General features: G+C 33.7%; 1 protein-coding gene across 1 annotated transcript in view; it reads left to right on the forward strand.

Moving 5' to 3' along the window:
• The window catches only part of LOC106463449 (nuclear receptor coactivator 2-like), a 60995-nt gene that overhangs the window by 38416 nt on the left and 10277 nt on the right, over positions 1 to 12302 (forward strand). The window contains exons 9-16 of the mRNA XM_022390940.1: positions 422 to 534; positions 884 to 1034; positions 3561 to 4587; positions 4888 to 4968; positions 6050 to 6280; positions 7596 to 8228; positions 9274 to 9771; positions 11520 to 11723. Coding sequence (XP_022246648.1) covers positions 422 to 534; positions 884 to 1034; positions 3561 to 4587; positions 4888 to 4968; positions 6050 to 6280; positions 7596 to 8228; positions 9274 to 9771; positions 11520 to 11723 — 2938 coding nt within the window. The remainder of the gene's footprint in view (positions 1 to 421; positions 535 to 883; positions 1035 to 3560; positions 4588 to 4887; positions 4969 to 6049; positions 6281 to 7595; positions 8229 to 9273; positions 9772 to 11519; positions 11724 to 12302) is intronic.

The raw sequence follows: 12302 nt of genomic DNA on the forward strand, positions 1-12302 counted from the left end.
TAAAAAAAAATGCTAACAACCAGTTCTACTTTGTGAAAAAAAATGCTAACAACCAGTTCTACTTTGTGAAAAAAAATGCTAACAACCAGTTCTACTTTGTGAAAAAAAATGCTAACAACCAGTTCTACTTTGTGAAAAAAAATGCTAACAACCAGTCCTACTTTGTGAAAAAAAATGCTAACAACCAGTTCTACTTTGTAAGACATGCTAACAACCAGTCCTGCTTTGTAAAAGACATGCTAACAACCAGTTCTATTTTGCAAAAAAAAAGTGCTAACAACCAGTCCTACTTTGAAAATAAAAGTGCTGTCCTGCTCTGTTTGAAACACTACAACAACTTTCAGTATTACAGTTCTGTTTGCAATTAGCCTGTATACTTGCATAATAAAAATAAAAATCTGTTTTATTCTAATGGTTTCAGTGGTGTATCATCGACTTACAGCCAGCATCTTAATAAAGACTTTGTTGGTAAGAGTATTCAGGAACTCTGTCATCCCAAAGATCGACACAAAGTGAACCAACATTTGAAAGACAGTAAGTTATGTACCTGGTGATGAAACAAAGAGATTAAATCGGTACTACAATAAACATTATGTAGTGTAGATTGTACAGAATTTGATATATAGATGAAGTCCATAAAAACTTAAAATTTGGTATTCTAATAGTGCTGTCATCATTAATTGTTTGTTATTTAAATAAAGATCAGTTTTTTTAGTTGACTGTTAATTTTGTATTGAATTTATTTAGTGGCTTGAGCATCAAGTAGTCATTTCTAATTTCCAATTAAATTAGTAGGATAAACACTTGAAAGTACTCTTCATACATCATTTGGTGACAGGTTAATTTTCAGTGGATTATAAAACTTTTTTTTCTCTATCTCTAGCCCTCCAAACAGGCAGCAACACCAGTGGCATCTATCGTCTACAAATATCACAAGATAAATACATTTACGTTCAAACTAAAAGTAAAAAATTTAGCTACGGTCAAGTGACGAGTGAAGAGGAGTTTATTATGGCTACACATTCGATTATTCGGCAAGTGTAATCAATTGTTTTATTTGGCTAGAATGATTTGAATTTTCAGTACCTGTTATTTTTTATTTTTAGTGCAAGATTATTTATTTGGAAGCCTAAACAGTAAGTGCAGCATTTCAAAGTGACATAACATTACAGGTTTTTATTATAAAAGCCTTAAAATGATGCATATGACCTGAAAATCAATAGGATATTAATGCGAAAAACCAAACCAAAAGACTTTAACCTGTACCTTGTGTCAGATCGCTGAATCTTGAGCAACACTTGACATCTTATTCTTTATATTTGGGGTCACAAGGTGCTTTGAGATTTTGAACTGATTTACAACTATTTCATTTTTGTAGATCTATTTTTTAATCACGAGTTATTAAATTTTTTGTTTTGCTAAACCTTGTTTTACAATTTTAGTAATTGAAATTTTCTTTTGTATTATACTCTCAACTTTTTTTTTACCCCAGTGCTAATATGAGCTGGCCTTGGAAAAAAATTTCTCTGACAGTGACAAACTCCTCCCACGAGTTATATTTTTAAAGATTTTTGAGCAAAGTTCTCGCACTTTTATGGTCTCAGTTATAAATTGTAATAGGTTTCAGCCCTTTATAACAGTTGTATTTTATGTCATTTATAAAATGTTCAGAGTTTTATATGTTAATGATTTTGGCATTTACCTGGTAACTGCTGTACGAGTTTATTGTTTGTTTATGAAATACTGAAAAGTTTTTTTGGGGGAGCATATAACACTCTATCTATAGACATCTACTTTCTGCATGATAACTTAGGAGTTCTAAACAATAGATTTTAATCGGACTTTCACCATTTATAAAGGTAAACTTTGGTTCCTGCACAAAAGAAAACAACAAAAACAAACAGTAAAAAACTAAAAGTAAGAGGAATCAGTAAGTGTACTGATGGCTATTCTTTGAAAGTTTACAAGTAACTTCCTAGCAATTTGTTTACACTATTTTCAGTGGCATGGACAGTTTTGCATGAATTTAAATTTTACAACTTCTTAATAGTTAGCCATCTTATCGTTGTAGATGTCATAGCCACGGAGCTTTGTTGGGTGGAATTTTCTGTATAAACTCCTCCAGCATGTACCCGAAACAAATAAGAAATCATAAGAAGTCATCATACAATAAACTTGTAATTTTTGTACCACTTCTTCAAGGATTGGAAAAAAATAGAAAGTCACATATTTTTTTTTATTTATAAGTGTATGGCAGTTGGACTGGCAAGTTAGCTCTGGTTGCAGTAGCTTCATATTTCTGACATTTAGTTTGTTTGTCTTGAAACATCCACAAGATAAATCAAATTTGAAAATACAGTAACTAGAGGGAAATTTGTAGGAACAGTTTTTTTTTTTTGTTTTTTTTTCAGACCTTCAGGAAGGTAGTATTAGCTTTTAAGGTGCATAACCTGAAATGTATCTGTTTTTCAAACTTAATATTTAAATATGATATACTTTAGTGTACTTAGTCAGTGTATTGTCATGTTTATTATTTCTGAGAAATATTAAAATAAGTTAACTTTTTAACATGTAAAATTGAATTTGAATATCTGAAGTAACTGTAAGAAAGCAATGCTAGTTAAGAACATTGAAAGTTAGAAAAATTTTGCTATTAGAGGAGAAGCATAAAATAAAAATGCATTTTGATGATTCAGATCAGATGTTAAGAGTTGTAGATATCTAACTCTTTCTTAAATCCTCAACTGCTACACATCCTCGGTTCTTGTAGCAGTAATGATGTTACATGTTTTTACTACCTATTGAGTGTCTTTATTTGGATATATTCTTTTACACAAATGGGTAGCCACCTATTGGTGGATTCTTTTTCTCAGATAAAATACATAACGCTTGTAAAGTAACAAGGCAACTATATCTTTAAAATAAAATAATTTCTTATTTTAAAATCTGATGCACCAATTTTGTGGTTCAGTAAAAGCGTCATGTTTGTTGGCTACAAGGTTCCAATACCTTATCAGTGATAAGGTATTGGAAAAGATAAAATACAGAAAATACAGAAAATACTACAATTATTTTAAATACCGGTGTAATCTGTTTTGTATTTTATTTAAAAATGAATAATTTTCACTCAATTTTTTGATCTGTCCTTTACACTGAGTGTTGCAATAGATAAAAACAAAATTATACAATATGTGGACCCCATAATTGGCTAGAACCTTGGTAACAACAATGTGATGTAATGTGTTTTATAGCAAGCTAACTCAAGATGCACAATTGTTTTTAATAAGAGTGTGTGTTGTAAAACTTGTTTTAATATGTGTTTTTCATGTCGATAACCAGTTTTGATTTTTTTTTTCAAACTCGTACTTAATTAAAAAGTGGAGTATTTATGTATAGGGAATAGAAAATACTAGTTTAATGCTATCAATGTTAATTTCTTGTTTAGTTTTTAGAAATATTTTAGTCAAGCAAAGAATCGTTATGTTTTGTAAACTAGTATGGAAAAAAAACAGTGATTATATAGTATATGTTTTTGTTTTGTTTTTCACCCAATTCAACAGAGATAGTGAAACTCCCCAATCTTTAGAAAGCCTTCAAAGGAGTAGTACACCTGCAGTCAGCGGGAATTCACCTTCCACCAGCCTCATTGGTAATTTGAATGAGGAATTGAATGGTGTGAACTCTGCAGAAAATGTCTCGATGAACACATCTACTTCAGTTTATGGTGGGTTTTCAACTTTCAGTCCTTCTTCCCATGACTTTGGATTCAATGATCTAGGGCTGGACATTTTTTCAGGTCCCACTTGGGATTTGATTGTTGGGAACCACCGAGAGGATGGGCTGGCTATCACTGGCACCACCTCTTACACTTCCACTCTCAGCCCACATACTCAAATGTCTACATCACCAAACAGTAACAACAACTCTGGTAGTGTTCACTCTGTTGCTCAGGGTTCCCATTCATCAAATAGTGCCTTTTCTCCTGAACTGACACAAGGTAAGATGTCACCTGCCACATGTTCACCAGCTGCCCAGCTTACTTCAATTCCAAGTCCTACACCATGTGGAAACACTTCATTCAGTGTGTCATTCTCTCTCAGCTCTATACAGTCTTCACCATCTTATGGAAAAGTGGAATCCACAGGAACCACTGCTGACATAAATAACACAAGTCCTCCATCTTTGCAAGAAAACCAGAGCCTTTCCAAAACAGCTCAGAAATTAAGAAACTTGTTAACTAAGACAACTGAAAAAGTAAACTCTTCACATACTATTTCTACTACAGTGTCCAAGGGGTATAGTGTAACTTCAGAAGTTCCAACTAGTAGTAATAGTGGTTTAGTTTTACAGACAACACAGCCAGGTCTTTCAGAAAATGGCAGAGTTATTTCTTCTTCTGATAAGGAAAATATTTTGCATGAATTGTTAAATGAAGAAGATGAAAAAACATCTGCACTACCTGAGGGTGCTTTGAATATTGCTCATAACAAAGAACTATTACAAGAAAATAGTCCGGAAGGTTTGAAAAGTGAACTCAATGGAGAACACCAAATGAAGACTATGAACAATAACACCATGCTACGAAAGGTACGACTTAACCTTTCTCTGGAAGTTAAATGCTTATTTTCCACAAATTATAAAAGAAACTGAATAACACTTCATGTGACTTCTGTAATTTGTGTAATTTTTTTACTTTGGACACAAATTTAAAAAAAAAAAGTTTTCTTTTAGTTCCTGATGATCTGTGTTTGTCATCAAAACAAAAATTGTAGCTAGTGAAGGGTAAAACCAAGTACTTTTACGCACAATTTCCTTGTGAAAATATGTTTTTGTACATGGATTTGATTAAAGATGTATATTGCTAATTATTTTATTTGCCTTTCGTAGTTACTGAATGATGACGACTATGAAAACGGCTACAGAAAGTCTCAAGACGTGCGTCTTCTAAAGTCAAAACTCAAAGATCAGGTAAAGTTTCTTTTGTAAGTGTGGTGTACTTACATACGGATTTTGTGTCTTTTCGTGTAATTTACTGTTTAGATAATTTTATTGTGTCATTTGAAGGAGAAAACAAATTTTTTCAACAGTAAAGAGGAGAATGACACAAGAAACATCTTTATTTTACAGAAATGTAGATGTCTCAGGATACAAATGATTCCATTTTCAGTATCTACAAACAGAAATATAAATACCTCTGTCTTTGAGAATAATTGAAGATGAAATTGGATGAAATTAGGACACAGAGATAGGAAAAATATAAATTACTTTATATAATATAACAATTATATTCAAAAATAACAAAATTGTAATATATATATAAATGGGAGACATATTCTTTGTCAGTAGTTACAAATCACTACTGGCTTTCCTAAGGATGGAGAAGTTGGAAAATATTGACTTGCTGATTTATTTCTTTGCTATATTGATGTATTGTGAAGAGGCAGGGTTTGCTTGGTTCTCGTGTATTCTTACTTTTAGGTGACATTTGGTCTCACCAGCAGAGGGGTCCTCACAGTTTCCACGCATGTAAATAGTGATACAAAAGCCATTTAAAGATATATATATATATATATATATATAGTTGTGGAAAATTTGTTTTCCAAAATTTGAAATTTTAAGTTAATTTTCTAATACAGACATGCATCACCACTGGCTCATTCTGCTTGCATATTGGATTCCGCTTGATCCAAATAAAACAAAATTTAAACATTTCACAGCTCTTCTTACCCATTTTTCTTTCATAGTTAGTTTTTTTAACTCGAATTTACATGTGGTAAAAATTTTGTTTTTTAACTTGAACTTTATAAGTGATAGAATCTTCATCTTTCCAATGATGAAATCTGGCTCCCTCTACTGATTGTTAGAGAAGACAAATCCAGAACCCACCTGAGGAAAGATGTGCTATTTAATGACTTAATTAAGTCAATACTTGACTTAAGCTGTTGTAAAATTCGGAAACAGAACTACTGTGGACCATCAAATTAATTGCAGACATAGAACTGAAGTATTTTGAAAACATGATCTTAAAATTCTTTTGATATTTTACCAGAATCAAAACGAAAATAGCCAAAGTGCAGGAGAGGTAGATTCTCAGCCTGCAAATCAGTCAGCTACAAGTGATCATTTCTTGAATCAGTTGGGGACTGATTCTTCTAGCCAGCCGGGTAACACCTTGGGTCCTTCTAACTTAGACGATGTCACAAACACGGCTGTTAAGAGAAAATCTTCAGATTCTATATCGGACTCATCTATGGAAGCTCCACAGAAACGTCCCAATCATGTAAGTATGAACTTTTTGTTTTACAGTAAATTTTTATTAGGTGCTTTTGTTTATTTATTTTGTCATTAGAATATAAATAGCTTTTATTTTATTTTTCAGTTTGAGTATACTAATATGATAATACTAAAAGTACAACAGTATGACCCATATACAAAAAAAAAAAAGTTGGACTTTTATTAACTATTTATTTTTGTAAAACAACTAAATAAAGCTATATTTAGCAGCTATAATTCAATTGTCTTGATCTTCTATAAAATTATTTATGATGGTTTACAATGGGTCATCCCTGTAAAGGTCAAGGTGGTTCCATAGGTCAGTAATAATCGTCACAGAGAGGTACAAGCCATTACATTGTATTATTGTAAACAGTGTTAGATTAGTGATCCTAGAATACTGTTAGGACATGTGGGCTGTGCAATAAATTTCTTTTATTACGAAGATTATTTTGTATTGTTAGTTTAGTATGCAACTTTAACCTAAATCAGCCACATTGGCTGAACCTTATGAGATATTATTGGGATTATGGTTAAAAATATTGCTAACAGTTAAGGGTACCCAACAGTTGAATCATCACTGTATTCTAATAATTACAAATAAAAATGGTGTATTAAATTGGCTATAAGAATGACTGGGTTAAACTTGAGGTCTGACCTGTGTAAGTAGTTTGTGTTGATCGTAAATCAGTTATAGGTAAATATTTAATGAGCTTGAACTAGCTTTTTCAATATTTGTTGTTTAAGCTGTACATTTTGGGGGTCAAACACTTTCATTGCCTTTAAAACATTTTAGTGTTACGGTTATAAACATTTAAACCACTTCTTATCCGTAAACAAAAAGTTTTGATGATAATTTTGAATGTTCACATACAAATTGGAATAACAACTAAAGTGTAGAAGGTCGTGTGGTGTTATATTTCTTTTTGATGTTTTTTTTTTTATCTCTAAACTTATTTAACATATAGGTCTTGTCCTTATTGTTTTCTTAATCTGAAAATTACCTCCAGTTAGGAGGTCAGAGTACACATTTTTTCATTCTTTGTTGCAAGACCTGATCATTAAAAAAATTAGCATTCATTTGCCCACTCACTCACTTATATAATATTAAGTTATTAATTTTCTTATATTTTGCTGGCCAAGGTTTTACTCACCTGAGAGAGCTTACGGCTGTGTTCCCTGATAACTGACAACTGTTTTCCTTGAGGGCTTATTGCCAGTCTAGTTTTGCCTATAAGAATGGTTTTTAAGATTCATGTCCTTATAAAGAAAGTTCTTCAAATTGACAAGACACAATACTTAATATTTCACTTTACCCATAGGCTTACTTGGCTGGACAAAATCCAATGCTGGTGTCTATGCTTGCTCAAACTCCAAAAACTGAGCCGTCCATCCCTACCACCATTGCCAGCTCCATTATGTCTCAACTTCCTCAGGATCGACTTCCAAGAGGTCTTGAGAAAAAGCTTCTAAACACATCTGCCAAATCAAACATGCATTCAGTATCTTCAACAGTAGCATCCACAGTGTCTACTTTAGCTGCAACCCAGCAAAGTTGTACAACTTTATCCACAGCTGCTATACGTAACCTTCTTGAACAAGACGTTGTGACGTTTGACTCATGGGGTCAACTAGCCTTCAACCATCATCAACTATCCAGCACAAGTTTCCCTCAACAGCAGCAACAACCTTCACAACAAGAATTACTGCTGAAAATTCTCAACAATCCAGATGCTCCACAGCTTTCCAGATCATTAGGAATCCACGTGACAACAAATAATGGAACTGCATCACCATCCAACATCTTTCCAACTCCTGGGCAAATAAGCATTCCATCATCTTCACATGTGACGCTATCAGAATTATTAGGAGATGTTATTTCATCAGAGCCAACAGGGACAGTAGGAGGCAGTGATCATGTCTCGGACCCACTTTTGTCCCAAATCTTAGAAGAGGTAGGTTTATGGATCCTTTTCTCTTTTTTTTCATGCTTAGGTATTATTAGCAAAGGCACCTTGCATTGTTATGCCCGAACTTACAAAATTTCATCAAAATTGGTTCAGCCAGTCCTTCATGACAGCTATTGACATCAGTCGGACAGATGAACAACTTTATATATAAAGGTAGATAAATCGCAATTAAAATTTAGTATTTTTACTCATTTGTGAAATTGAGCAATCTGTGCTCTATCCACGATGTGTATCAAAACCTGATTTTTAGCATTGTAAGTCTTCAGACTTACTGCTGAGCCACTGGAAAGGGGGCAGGGCTGTTATTGGTAAAAATACCAGTTAATCTTTTGTATAGTTACATGTAGTTAAAGTAGCACGTTAAGTTAGAAAAGGTGAAATGTGTTTTAAGATACATCATAAAATCATTGTATATATACAATATATTGTGTTATATGTTATTTTTCTAAAGCAGTAAAACCTGTATGATTTTTTAAAATGAGCCTTAATTAATTGAAGTAGACAGATGACTTACCTACTTTTCAATCTATCCCAGTAAAAAGGCATCAAAAATAGGAAAATTGCTCTCGGGAAAAGCAGGAGAATGCATAAAATTTAATCCATAACTCAAAAGCTTCTGGGGCCCTAAAGTGGGCCCTGCACCATGGCTATAATGGGTGCACCTGTGGCTCACATTTCCTTTCTTCACTTGATCATATAAACATCGGGGCAACCACTTGTAATTTGCCTCCTACACCTTTGCTATGTACTTTGCAGCTCAGTGGTAAGTGTGGGAGCTTATAATACTAAAAATTATATTTTAGTACCTATTTTGTGGGCAAAGGTAACACATTGTGTAACTTTGTACTTAATAACAAACACACAAGTTTGATAATTTAAAATTACCCATTCTCATTCAAGTCTGATGAAAGACTGTACTCTCGCTAGTACATCTCCAGGTTAGAATAGCTAACATGCACCAGCTAGCCTGTGTTGTCCCGAGTTACAGAAATTTTGTGTTTAAATCTTATTAAGTTTTCCTATATGGCAGGTTTGGAGCCTGGAACAAGAAATGGAGTCTCCATCTGCTGGTGATTCAGTAGTGGTGAAGTTACTCGATGAAGCATTTAGTCAAACATCTGTATCAAGTACAACCACTGCTCAACCAGCACCACAACCAATGATGTCCACTCAAGATCTTCAAGCAAAAATGGCTATCAATGCCATTCAAAAGCAGTTAATGAGCTACGAAACTCCTAGCAGTGGAAGTACCCCAATGTCATCAAGTTCCCGTGTAGTTACTAGTCCAGCATTATATCCTCAGTTAACTACTGCTACATCTCCCAATGCCATGACAACTTTTGTATCATCCCAGTCCTCGTCTCAGCCTCCAACTTACAACAGTGTGGTGGTTAGTCAGAGATCCAGACTGCCCAATCCAGGTGCAATGACCAATGGGCAGCAAGTTTTAGAAATAGTTAATGTTCAGCGGGCAGGTTTGTCTCAGTATCCAGGAGCTGGAGGTATCCCAGCCAATCTTGCACCACAGGTAGGAAACTCTAGTTGTTGCAAACAGTTCTTTCACTATTGGCATTGTAAAATCTTTTGAAAGTGCTCATAAAACTGCACTGACTTCCATTTCTTTATTTTCTGTTATTTTCTTCTTTTTTTTTTGGTTTGTGTGTGTGTGTGTGTGTGTGAAGAGTGTATTTGTATTTGGCAACTGTTTAAAAGCTGGCTATATTTTCTTGGAGTTATACTCTTTGGTTCTGCTTATTTGCTTTGCTGCTGCTGGGTCTTTAAAATGTTGGTTAATCCAAACATTTAATTAGCTTCTCCTTTACTACTAGATTCTACCTTTGATTGCTGCTGAGAAACTGATCTTGACATTATGTTGATAGTATAGTTTGTTTGTTTTTTCATTCTTCTCTCATGGTGTTTAATGAGACTCAACATTGCTAAACGTTTCATGAAAGATTGGTTTGTTCTCTTATGGGAGGCCCTGTCTGCTGTATTGGTTTTTACCACACCCTGCTTCCAATTCATTTATGTAACATGTTTCCTTAGATGTTATGATTTTATATAATCTGTTATTCAACTTTTTCATAAAGAAATTAGAATTGATTCATTATTTTTTCATATTTAGTTTTTTTTTAAACAGCAGATGTCACTTTGGTTCTTCTTGGTCCAGTAGCTATTGTCTTGCTTTTGATTTTTCATTAATATACTCTTTGCTCCCTTTGTTATTTTCTGGAGGCCTAATGTTTTATATGACAGACTGAATCTGAGGGTCCACAGTTCATGTCCTGTTGCCACAAAATTGTGCTCTACAATCTCGCTATGCGATTAGAGTAGCTCAAGAGTTCGTGGTAGGTGTTGTTGACTAGCTGTCTTCCATCTTTTTTTGATCAGTTCAAAAATTAGCGATGCCAATCCAGATAAGCTTTATGTGAATATCCAAAATAAATGTATGCTAAACTCCACATTGTACTTTTTTTACTTGTATATGTCAGCCTACTACTATCACCATAAACTTTATTGTTTTCTGGGTCTACCATTCTTAGCACTTGGCTTGTACCTCGTTCATGGGGCGAGGGTTTTTTTCTGAAACACCTTTATTTTCTTTGTTTCAGTATCACTTGTCAATCTGGTTTCTGTAGAATTATGGTGAACTTTGAAGCCGTGCAAGTCTGAGCATTTGGTGATCATTAATTCTCACTGCCACATTCATAGATAAGCATCTTTACCAGGTTTATTTTTTAGACACACAAAAAAAATGCTTTAATATTTCATTACATATCTAAAACTTGAAACTGGTAAACTTTGGGAAGTTTGAACCCTTTTTTAATGGTGGTTACACAGAGGTTCCATATTCACATGTGGTCATCATCATACTTTTTAAGGCTAAAACAAATTTTTAATGTTTTGTAAGTACTTGCTGATAGTAATGCTCTAGAGGAGAACATATATATTTTCACATCTTCATCTGTGTTTCCCTTCACCTTTTTTTTTTTTTTGTATGCTACAGTTGTACTACCTCTGTGAGATGAGGTGATACTTGATATAAAATAAATATCATTTAACATTGTTTAAATTGTGTAAATTTAGAAAATCTCTGAGAATTGGGTAATTTAGGATATTAAATAATGCTCATTGAATATGATTTAATACACATATGGATTTTCTCCACATTTAAAACTTTGTCGAAAACTTTTCTCTCTCTCTCTCACACACGCGCACACTTCTAACATTTGGTGAATATGTGAAATTTATTATTATTTTGTTTTATTTTTCCAGGTGAGGAGTCGATTATATGAAAGGCGTCAGAAATACCTCCTGCAACAACAGAAGAGACTGTTAGCCCAGCAGCAACAACAACAACTCACCCTTCAAACTCATCAGTCTGTTGATGATCAACTCGCCCTTTCTTCTGCTCCTCGTTTCCCCAAAAATATGAATGATTTGTTAAATAACACTGTTGCTCCTAATGTAACACTACAGGTTAGAAATTCTTTTGTTTTCACAAATTACATCGTTAAAATCAGATACTCTAAACTTGCACTGAATCCATGAAAAGTTTTAGTTTCATTATCACTAATTTGAAATTTATTCTTATTTATCTTTGATGGGTTAAGATCAAATTGTAGTCAATCTCAGAATTGTACCAGTAGAGGGTGTCAGTTTCAATAAAACGGCAGTATATTGAACTCAGAAAATAGCTTCCACGGGTCTGACCAAATCAGCATACAGTGTATCAGCAGTTAAATAAAACATGTAGCTTTTATGGGTCTGACCAAATCAGCATACAGTGTATCAGCAGTTAAATAAAACATGTAGCTTACATGGGTCTGACCAAATCAGCATACAGTGTATCAGCAGTTAAATAAAACATGTAGCTTCCATGGGTCTGACCAAATCAGCATACAGTGTATCAGCAGTTAAACAAAACATGTAGCTTACACGGGTCTGACCAAATCAGCATACAGTGTATCAGCAGTTAAATAAAACATGTAGCTTACACGGGTCTGACCAAATCAGCATACAGTGTATCAGCAGTTAAATAAAACATGTAGCTTACAC

The sequence above is a fragment of the Limulus polyphemus genome, unplaced genomic scaffold, assembly GCF_000517525.1.
Source record: "Limulus polyphemus unplaced genomic scaffold, Limulus_polyphemus-2.1.2 Scaffold1411, whole genome shotgun sequence".
Lineage (NCBI taxonomy): Eukaryota > Metazoa > Arthropoda > Merostomata > Xiphosura > Limulidae > Limulus > Limulus polyphemus.